This window comes from Vigna unguiculata, chromosome 1 (assembly GCF_037176805.1).
Source record: "Vigna unguiculata cultivar grain cowpea cultivar isolate G323 ecotype 2 chromosome 1, ASM3717680v1, whole genome shotgun sequence".
Lineage (NCBI taxonomy): Eukaryota > Viridiplantae > Streptophyta > Magnoliopsida > Fabales > Fabaceae > Vigna > Vigna unguiculata.
The window spans coordinates 37972080-37983609 of NC_140792.1; the positions used below are offsets into that span (position 1 = coordinate 37972080).

Consider the following 11530-nt stretch of genomic DNA (forward strand, 5'->3'; position numbering starts at 1 on the left):
CTTCGAACTCTTGATAAAATTCAAAAACTGGTCGTTTAGGTTATCCCTAGCATTAGCCTCGTCATCATCTCGTAGTGGTACAGGTGTAACGTTGCTCTGCTCCCGACCGATGTGGGACACGGTTCTAAGTTTACCCTTGGCACGTCGAATGAAACTGTTGAAAGTTTCATCGTTATCAAGTGAGGTGTTATCTGAGTTCGCCGCACGACCATGTTGTCCCTTCCAAGCGCGTGTGGTCTCTACTGCTGGATTAGCAGCACGCCACCTCATCCTTGGATCATATCCAGCTTCACTTGAAGCAACTCTTGTTGCCTTTCCATGAACCTTTGAACATGATGAGTTCCTGTTCCATGATGCAGGTTGGTTTGAAAAGTGTTCGATGCAAGGTATATGGTTTCTCGACAAACTTGGTTAAGCTAAAATGATTATAAGTTGAGTTGGTGTAACTTGTTTTATAGTGTGTTATGAGGGTGTAAATGGAAGATTATGAACTAAAATAAGAAAGAAATAGTGACATGTTTTGAATAGGTATGTGTATGAGGACTAATTGTTTTTCGTAGGAGCTATCCAGTTAAGATTCTGAACAGCGATTAAGAAGAGCTTTTTCTAATTTTCCACGGAATATAATGGTGTCAAACTCCAAAACAACCAAGTACTGATGTATATACAGTAACATTGAACCATGGCCAAAGTTGACGGCTTAGTCCTAATCTTCTCAAGGAAATAAAATAAAAGGAAGAGATTTTCTTTAAGTACTTGATAATTCTATGGTTAGTATTGTATACTGCTGTTTTAATTATCTGTTATTATCATAATAAAAAGCAAAAAAAAATAAACATAAACATTTATCTCTTTCATCAAAAATCAGTATCTTCCTCTCCCACCCTCACAAACATGAGAGTTTTCCATGGAGCAGCTAGATGGTATCAGATTCCAAGAGGACCCTTCTTCAGAATTGGCGAAATAAACAAAAGATTCAGTTGCAGCTTGCAAGAATCACGTCATTCCCATATATATAAGATGCTTATGTGGTTATGGGTAATTATTATTCGTGTGTCTTTATGTGGAAATTAAACAACTCATCGCACTTGTTGAATTTTAAATTACGATCAGAGAGCCAGAATGTAAGTGGCTCCTACCATACCAAACATTAAAACGAATATGTTTCTGGAATTTTATTTTTGCATGTTCATGGTGTAGTGTATCAACCGTAGTTAAATTTATCTCAATCTAACGTTGCTGGTTGAGTATTGCTTCCACATTTATCTCAGTTAATAGATAGTTTAACGTTGTCATGTTCTTTCACAAAAGACAGAAAGAGAGGGGGGGAAAGCGAGTCCAAGTCATGCAGCTCGAAAGAAACAAAGTTCTAATTTTCAACTCACGCCAAAGATTTCTTCTTTCTTATACCATTTACTATTCCCGGTTCCACCGCTGATTTATGTCACTACCACCATCTTTTAGAAAACAAACCATTATGTACCAAACTGGACACTTCTAGAACCAGTTATTTTGACTCAAATTCAAAATACTGGACCAGCTTTTATGATTCCCGTAAGTGTTTTTTTAAGGTGGGACGGTTGTTATTAGAGAGAACTTTGACTACACTAAGGTTCGAAACTACTTTATTACACCTAACAATCACATGCAAGAACTTATCTGCTTTTTCATAATGGTAATGGGGTTTTGAATTTACCACCATTAATAAAAGACTTGAAAATTAGTTCACTATGTAACGAAGTAGAGTTAACAATAAACTATACTTTGAAATGGCGTATTTTAGAGACTAGAAGAAAAAAAATTTCTTGCGAATGTTACTGTATTATAGTTAATGGGCTCCCTATATTTAGAGAAGTAATATTTTTTTTTTGTTTTATTATTATATTAAATTTATAATTTTAGAATTTATAATTAGTTGGTCATTTAATAAATTATTAAAGAATATATTATGTTTAAAGTATTAAACTGATTTACCGTAAAAATAAAAATATATTTCAACTCTAACCTTTAATATCTAATAAATTATTATTTTAGTTCTTAAATAGTATTATTAGTTTTTTAAATTTAAAATCTTCATACAAATCTCTAAAATGCTCGAATTCTATATTGAATCGATTTAACCCACGGTATGTATTTCTAAAGATTATTTTTAAAATTATTTGATTTTTAAAATAAATAGATAATTATTTCTTTTAATGTGTGTCGTTATACACATATGTTGTCTCTTGTAATATTTATCTATTATAATATAACAACCCTGCAGAAGAGTGATAAAAAATATCATGAGACGGACCTTCAAAGATAATGCATCAGAATTAATATACAAAATATGAACTCTTCTTTGATTGTTTTCAGGTTTAGCTGTTGAGTCAGGAAATCATAAGACGGGGCTGGAGGGCCACTACAAGGTGACAAGATGAAACTGTCACAGCAAAGAATGGTCCATCTTGTAAGGGAAAGAGATTGTAAGAAGATTTGTTACAGCTGCAGTTGAAGGGATTATATTTTGGCATTTTTTAGCTTAGTTCAAATACTACCAAATATATTCCAGTGATAAACAAGTGAAAGCAGTGATGCATACCTTTAGTCCCTCATTGAAAAGCCATTAAAAAAAAGCAGTCTTAAACGTTGACAATAAAGCAGCATAATAATGTCTCAATGGTTTCAACTTTCAAGTACCACCTAAGATTTACTAATGCAACCCACGTTCTTCTTAATTTTTTCTCTCTTAATAGTAGAAGGTGGAAGGGAGTAAAAGGAAACTCGATATCAATCCTACTTACGCACATACAAATTTGACTAATCAAATTAACTTACATAATTCACAACATAGAAACAGTCTAATTAATGCTCAGCGATTTAAAAGCTAAACAAGGGTGCTGGAAGATGAATACAGGCTAATTTTACAATTCAACATTGGAGCATATCCCAGCTGGGGAACAAGTCAACAAGATCAAGAAAAGTATACTCTGCATACCTCTTTAAAGGAGCAGTCAAAGTGGATTGCTTATTTTCGTGTGGATCTTCCAAGGTTCTTATGACCACCAAATTACCATGGGAAAGAAAGATGCATAATCAATAAACAGATACAATAAACGAGCCATCTTCACTACTACAATGAGACATTCCATGGTTATGCACAACACTATCTAAATAATTTCAGTATTAGAACCCTGTGGAAGAGTGAAAAAACAGAATTGAAGGTATGGTTATGCCTCCAGATAATGACCCTTGTATGCTACTAATAACTCCTCTGCATTTTCTCTGAACTGTGATATATACTTGTCCAAGAACATCTCCTCAGACAAGCACAACACATGAATATAACTGGGGACTTTCTTGCAGAGATTTTTGATTTCAACAGTTGGAAGACTTTATATCGAGGAAGCACGCGATCCTCCATGCTGTACATTAAAATCTTAGGCTGGTGAATAAGGACTGACTTGGGCAGCATAACTGTATGCAAGAAGAATTTCATTCCAACTTTCAACTTCTTCTCTGATGTTCTAAACAAAGTCGGGGTTCTCTTGAACATTTGCAGGCCCTCATCCTTCGAAAAACCAAAACAATTAATTAGTTTCAACTTTCTCTCAAATGTTTTATCGCTCAAACAACTTAATGTATGAATTGCATGGACAAGCATTCTTGAATTTTCACGAAAACCCAAGTCTACAGCTCGAGAAACATTGTTTTCAATAGTAGACCGCTGTGCAACGAAAAGCCTTGGATGAAGTTTGAGTAGCAATGAAAGATGAGTCCCAAGAATGCCACAACTTTCCAGGAAGACGACATTCTCCATAATTCTTTTGTACTTTGGGAGTATCCAGCCACATCTGTGCAAAACAAGAATAAAATCTTTCTGGTCGTAGACAATTTTCCTAATAGCTTCAACTAAGGGGACCAATGTTTTCTTCAAGCTATGAGTCAAAATTGAGGGATTCTTTGAAATGAAGCTGCATAACTCGTAACCCTGGAATCCAGACATCTGAAAGAGCTGAATTTTGGGTCTCAAGATTTTCTCAACGTTTGTAAACAGTATCTGGGGTCTTTGACGAATCAGGGAGAGAATCTGGCTTTGGGAAAAGCCTATTTGTTTAAAGAAAGTGAGCACTGATAAGGGGTTTTGAGGGAATCTGCACCCTGAAACACGTTTGGAGACATAAAGGGATTGGGTTCTGGAGAACTGCAAGTCGGAATTCAGGTAATCAATTATTGAAGTAGTTTCGTTGAAGTGTAGGCAACGGCTTTTGGTTGAGAAAGAGAGGAAGAATGTCATAGAGTGATAAGAGAATTGATTGAAAAGAGAAGATGAAACAGCATGGTGTGACTTGAGAGACTCCATTAGTTCTGTGATCGTAGATCGTAGATGAATGAATGCTTTGTTTAGAATCAACCAAAAAACAACATATTTTTTAGGTTATCTATTTCGAATTTGAAGTCACCAAACGTTGGCAGCCCTAATCAAGATAATCCCCAAATCTGATTCTCAAGGGTTTCGAAGAACCCTAAATCCCCAATTTCTTTAACCTTTCGTCTCTCGCTTGGATTTCAAACCCTTCTTCTTCATTGAGCACGGCCAAATCACGATGAAGAAGACTGAACCCTTTCTTGAAGTTGCGTTCTCGTCGACGGTGGGTTGCTTCGCGGGGGTCTGTCTGGTCTGGTTTTTTGCAGGTACCGTGGTGGCTGTCGCATTGGCGCAATCGACATCGATTTCTGTCACGGTGGCCTGCGGTTCTGTTTGGAACGGAGGTGGAGGATTCTAGCAATGTAGGTGTGTTCGCGTCTGGTTTCGCGTCTTCTCCGGGCAGCTGTTTTCGTCACAGGTGGCTGCGTGGTGGCCGACGCCGCAGTGATGGGGATTTCGCATCAGAAAGTGCCCTCGTCGTCGATCTGATTTGCAGTGGTTCTGCAACGCGTGGCTTCGTCAATGTGTGGTGGTTCGTCGTGGCAGCCTGGTTTCGCGAGACATCTGCTAGCTCTGGTTTCGTCGCAGCGGAGGTGGCTCGCAACACCAATCTGGTTGTGTTCGCGTAGGTGGCTCGCGACGGCGGCGATCTGGTTCGGGACGACGGCTTCGCAAGCGGCAATTTGATTTTCCAGGCCCTTTTTTTGGCCGTCAATGGCTGTGGTTTGCTCTAAAGTGTGCCGGCAGAGATTCCGTTTAGGGGTTAGTTCATGCGCGTGGGAGAAGATAAAAACCTGATAAAATTTTTGTATTAAAATAAATACCTATAAATATTTAGTTTCAGTATAAATAAAATATTCAATGTTTTGGTAGTTTAATATTTTTTGTGAGTAAATTAAATCAAGAAGTTAACAAAATATTCAAGTTTAATACTTTTTGCAGTTAATGATCATAGTTAGTGAAAAATGTTAAACATCAGTGTTTATGTATATCATGCGAATATTGGTTGTTCCAAAAGAAAATTAATATTTGGCCAGATTACATACATGTGATGGTAAAATGTGATAATTAGAAGGTTTTGTTTTGGTTGATGATAAATCAATCCAAAGATGAATAAGATGGGTTTGTTGTTTGACATACTTCATTATCAATGTTTAGTCGTTACAACAAAATATTCTTAGTAGTTAATATTATTTATATTGTTGTCCAAATAATATTGATGATGCATTAGATGTCTTGAGATGTGTTAAACCATTATTTAAATATATTTATAATTGTTCCTGCAGAGAACAAATAAGAAGTCAGACACAAGAGTCACCTTACCATGTAGTCCGCTATCTCCTCAGTTGGCCTCTTCCATTCGATAGATGTCGGCTTAAACCCAGGAGGGGTTACCTGCAGAAGAATCTCCGAAGCTCAAGTAAGTCAAAGCTCTTAGAGAGTCAAATCAGCAATTAATGAAAGCGTACCTTTAAATGATGGGGTCCACGTGTATTTATAGAGCATTAATGACGTTTGACCATTTCATGGGCTGGGCCTTGACTTGGGCTCTAGCTTGGGCCCCAGCTTGGGCTCTAGCTTGGGCCCCAGCTTGGGCCATGAGTGGGCCTGGTCCTGAAACAGGTCTTAGGGGTCTATCGAAGATAGGGTATTGATGTTGGCTAACTTTCTAGACAAGTAGTCGGTTTCGGCCGGCTACCTGCCTAGATGGTTTGTACTGGTGGTGTCCGGGTACTAGATGGTATGTGGTTTTGACGTGTGTACTATTTACTTGATTGAGTTTTGGCTAGGTACGGTACACCAGTCCCCCAGCCTTGTCCGATATGGGTTGTCGGTCAAGGATGACATGTGTTGGTGAACTAGCAAAACCGACTAGGTGTGATACACCAGTCCCCCAGCCTTGTCCGATATGGGTTGTCGGTCAAGGATGACATGTGTTGGTGAACTAGCAAAACCGGCTAGGTGTGATACACCAGTCCCCCAGCCTTTAAGTGTGGTGAACAGTGTTAAGGCTTGGAAGTGTCAGAAGGTAGGTGAAAGGGCGTCAGGTGGTCACATCGTTAAACTTTTGGCGCCGTCATTTTTTATATGTCATATCTTTCATAATGATGGTGTCAATTGGTCTGGGGTTTCATTTTGGCGGGAAGGGTTTAAGTCGTTTGGGATCGTGGACTATAAATATGGGTTTGAAAGCAGCTGAGGGTTCACTTGGTTCATTTGCGAGTTTCGAAATCAGAGATCTTGTGCGCATCATATTGTCCGACTAGTTCCCAAATTCCGCCGACATCTTTCCGTAAAAACTCAAACAGGTATGTCTAGTAGCGATAGCTCATCGTTATCTACGTCTAGTAGTAGTCAAAGTACTGAGTCGGATAGGAGTAGAGATGACCGGCTTCGTGGAGAGGGTGTGAGTGCTGGAGTTAGCACAAGCGGGGTGCCAATGGAGGTGGTGAGGGAGGTCCGAGAAGATCCTCCTAAAGAGCTGGAGGAGAGTAACTGGCCGGCTAAGGGCGGTTATGCGTGGGTTGCATCCGATGTTTGTGATCAGTCATCACTGTTTAGGTGGTCTCGTCTGCTGAATTCTTGGCTTAACTGCACACCCGTCATATCTAGAGGGGTTAGTGGAGATATTGTCTCATTGGAGAGAGTGAGCGCTATCGACCGGGTATGCCACGGGCAAGAAGGGGCTACCGAGAAGTTCTTTTATATGTACATGTGCCATTTTTCTCAGCTTCATATACGACTACCTTTCGACGACTTTACTATGGGCGTGCTGCGGGCTCTGAATGTGGCGCCTACTCAGCTACACCCTAATAGTTGGGCTTACTTACAGGCCTTCCGCATTCTGTGCGAGTCGTTGTACTTGGAGCCTTCACCCTATGCGTTCTTATATTTTTATGATACTAGACCCCGGAGGCTGGCTACCTGGCTGTCATTGATCAGTCGTCCTAGCATTAGCAGATTGGATGCATTCTCCCAATCTTTCAAGCACTTCAAGGACGGATACTTCAAAGTTGTAGTGAAGGAGGGAGGCGAGCAGTATTTTCTGAATGCGGATGGGAGTACAAAATTCCCTTTTAGTTGGACCAATAACCCTTCGCGTTACAAGGATATGGGAGTGGAGGAGTGGTCGTCCGGAGACAAGGAGGTGGTTGGGATGTTATTAAGATTTGTGGATAAGTTGCCCACTAAGGGCTTAGTTAGGGTTTATAATTCGGTGCATCCGATTATAGATATTGAAGGTATCTGTTTATTACTTAAGTTGTGTTAATGATGCTAAGTTGTTTTGATCCGAGTTGTGATATGTTATTGCAGGGCATATGGCGCAATCTGGCAAGAAGAACTTGGCGCTCTTTCAGGCACTGAGGAAGGAGATGGCCGCCAAGGCTAAGGAGGCTGGGAAAGCTGGTGTTCCCAATCTGCAGGAATCTGTGGTGGAAGTGCATGTACATGGCGGCACGAAGAGGAGGGCTGAGCTTCCGCCTCGACCTGGGAAGGGTAAGGATGTAAAGAAGATAAGGGCAGCTATCCTCGGGTCAGGTGATGGGGCGGGATCGGCCAGCGGGGAGAAGTTGCCGGAGGCCGGGCTAATTGAGTTGCTGGAGATATCCGTGCGGAAGGACATCTCAATCAACCTGCCCGATACTGTTGTGAACTCTATTGACAATATGGAGGTTGATCATATTGTGAGAACCATGGTTGAATTTGGGAGTAAGGCATTGGTGTTGGGTAGGCGTGTGGGGTCCCTTTACAGAAGGGAAGTGAAGGAGGTGGGGGAGCTGCAGGGTAAGGTGGACAAGTTGGCGGAGGAGAAGGCGGCGTTGGAGAAGGAGAAGGAAGGGTGGGAAGCTGAGAGGAAGAGGTTGGTGTCTTGGAAGGTCCGTTGTTTAGATTCTGAGGAGAAATTGAATAAGCGTATAGGGGAGCTGGAAGAGGACTATGAGGATCTAAAGGACAAGTATGATGGGGCTGTCGGTGAGTTGGATGACCTGAAGAACAGTGTTATTCAGGAGCATATAAATGGCTTTGAGAAGGGGTTGCGGCAGGCGGCCTTCTTCTATAAGGATGTGGATGCACTGGATTCAAGGTTTGATGTAGATAAAGATGTGGTTGGTGGAAAGCTGGTAGGGGAGGATGAAGAGGGTGGGGAAGAGGTTGGGAATGAGGCGGCCGAGGCAGAGAAAGATGCGGATGTGACCGTGGAGGGTGATGGCAACCAAGCAGCTTAGGATGTAGTTTTTATATTGTTCTATTTCGCAATGAATCCTAAGTCTGTAATAACTCGTACAATATTTTGATTTGTTTTTAATGTGATGCATCTTGTGGATATATATGTTTTGTGGTTGTTTGATGATAGAATGTGATAGGAATATGCGATATGTTGTGTTGTATGCGTATTTAACTAGGGGAACATTGTTGGCGTTTGTATGTTAGCCACGAGTAAAGGGTGTTCGACCCAGGCCGCTTACTTGTGGTAAGGGTGGGGAACTTAAACGAATCAAACACAAGTAAAGGGTGTTCGGCCCAAGCCGCTTACTTGTGGTAAGGGTGGGGAACTTAAACGAATCAAACACAAGTAAAGGGTGTTCGACCCAGGCCGCTTACTTGTGGTAAGGGTGGGGAACTTAAACGAATCAAACACGAGTGAAGGGTGTTCGACCCAGGCCGCTTACTTGTGGTAAGGGTGGGGAACTTAAACGAATCAAACACGAGTGAAGTAGTATAGAGTCATAAAATAGGGAACCACTCATTTTATTTATTCAAATGGGGGTGCCTCGTTAAAACCTCCTTGGCCAAAACCCTCCTTAGGGAAAAAAGACCAAGTGAGGAAAAAGAGTACACCCGTGGTTACAAGTATGGATCCGCTTATGATACATGTTCAACTGAAATAAAACTTGAGGTGGGATACATTCCATGTGTTGGGGATTTCTTCCCCAGATAGTTGTTCTAAGCGATAAGCCCCACCTCCTGTGTCTTCTCGTATGCGGTATGGGCCATCCCAATTGGCGGAGAACTTGCCATCCTTCTTTCTAGCACTGCTGGCCATTCTCCATACTAAGTCTCCTATGACAAACGAACACGGGTGCAGGTTTGCGTTATATTTCCTGGCGGCTCGTTGTTTGGCGGCGAGATTGCGTATTTGGGCTTTTTCTCTGAGTTCGGGAAGGAGGTTGAGATGCAAGGCCATGTTTTGGTGGTTATGAGCTGGGTCGTATAGTTCTCGGCGCAGGGATGGTTCGCCAATTTCTACCGGTATCATGGCGTCTGCGCCGTAGACCAGGCTGAAGGGGGATTCGTTAGTTGACGATTGCGGGGTGCATCTGTAGGCCCATAGTACTTCAATTAACTCTTCTGGCCATCGGCCTTTAGCGGTATCCAATCTTTTACGCAGTTCCACGAGGATAACTTTGTTTGCCGCTTCCGCCTGCCCATTGGTTTGTGGGTGTTCTACTGAACTGGTGATATGTTTGATGCCCAAACCGGTGTAGAATTTGGCTAGTTCTTTGTCAATGAATTGTCGGCCGTTATCTGTTATGATGGTATGCGATATACCATATCTGCATATGATGTCCTTCCACACAAACTGCTGGACTTGCTGGGCCGTGATAGTGGTCAATGGTTTGGCTTCAATCCACTTGGTGAAGTAGTCGACGGCTACGATTAGGAACTTAACCTGTCCTTTGCCGGGTGTGAATGGGCCTAGGATGTCCATTCGCCATTTAGCGAATGGCCAGAGGGATAATATGTGATGTAGCTGTTCTTGTTTTTTATGTATAAGGTTGCCATGCTTCTGACATGGTTTGCACTTTTTGACGTAGTCTTGGCAGTCCGCCTCTATTGTAGGCCAGAAGTATCCGGCTCTGAGAATTCTTGTGGCCATGGTGCGCGCGCCTGAATGATAACCGCAGATTCCTTCGTGTAGTTCCTTAATGACGTACTGGGCTTGTTCTGGCGTGACACATTTAAGTAGGGGCTGGCCGTATCCGCGTTTGTAGAGATCGTCGCGTACCATAGTGTACCTGGCGGCTTTGGCCAGCCAAGTTTTGTCCGCGTCGGCCGGGGGGTTGCCAGTTTTGAGGTATTGAATGTAAGGGGTGGTCCAGTTTGAGTTTTGGGTAGGGGTGAGATTGTCTGATGGGGTGTGAGTTAACGTTTGGCAAGTGTGTGTGACGGAGGGTGCGGATAGTGTTTGTTGTAGCAAGGACCGGTTGCGGTTTTTGAGTTTGGTGCTGGCTAATTTGGAAAGGATGTCGGCTCTGACATTGTCGGTTCTGGGTATGTGTTCGACGCGGACTAGTTCGAAGGCGGATTAGATGATTGCGCGTACCAAATGGTAATATTGTTGGAGGACGGGGTCTTTGATTTGGAACTCGTCGTTCAGATGACCTACTGTGAGTTTGGAGTCGGTTTTACATGTTAGCTTTTTGACGCCTACTTCTCGGGCTAGAGAGAGACCGGCCAGGATAGCTTCGTACTCAGCTTGATTATTCGATGTTTTGAAAGCAAAATGAAGAGATTTCTCAATGAGGATGTCGTTGGGGCCTTCCAGTACGATGCCGGCACCTGCACCCCTTGGGTTCGAGAAGCCATCTACATGAAGCGTCCATTGGTCCTCGATAGGTGTTTGTTGTAGGTCGTTGACAAAGTCCAAGAGACATTGGGCTTTGATGGGGCCGTGTGGTTCATAGCGGATGTTAAATTCGGAGAGCTCCACGGCCCATGACGACATGCGCCCGGCTAAGTCTGGTTTTTGCAATATTTTCTGGATTGGATAATCGGTCTTGACGGTTATGGTGTAGTTTTGGAAATATGGACGTAAGCGGCGTGCGGCGTGGACCAAGGATAGGGCTAGTTTCTCTACCATTTGGTATCTGGTTTGGGTCTTGGAGTGTCCTGCTTACAAAGTAAACAGGGTGTTGGGTGCCTTCTGCTTCTTGGACAAGGGCAGCGCTGACGGTGTGATTGGTGGCCGTGATGTATACCAGCAGGGGTTGGCTGGTGTCAGGTTTGCAAAGGATGAGGGGTGAGGTTAGGGATGCTTTGAGCTTGAGGAAGATTTGTTCACAATCTTCAGTCCACGTGAACCGGGCAGATTTCTTTAGGAGCTGAATTATGGGTTGA

At 42.5% G+C, this 11530-nt stretch overlaps 1 protein-coding gene across 1 annotated transcript; it reads right to left on the bottom strand.

Moving 5' to 3' along the window:
- Positions 1 to 3506: 3506 nt before the first annotated feature.
- On the bottom strand, positions 3507 to 4342 carry LOC146888961 (uncharacterized). The gene is made up of 2 exons (XM_085666860.1): positions 3726 to 4342; positions 3507 to 3546 (listed from the first exon to the last, which is right to left on the bottom strand). The coding sequence occupies exons 1-2, from the start codon at positions 4340 to 4342 to the stop codon at positions 3507 to 3509; spliced, it is 657 nt and encodes a 218-aa protein (XP_085522986.1).
- Positions 4343 to 11530: the final 7188 nt, after the last annotated feature.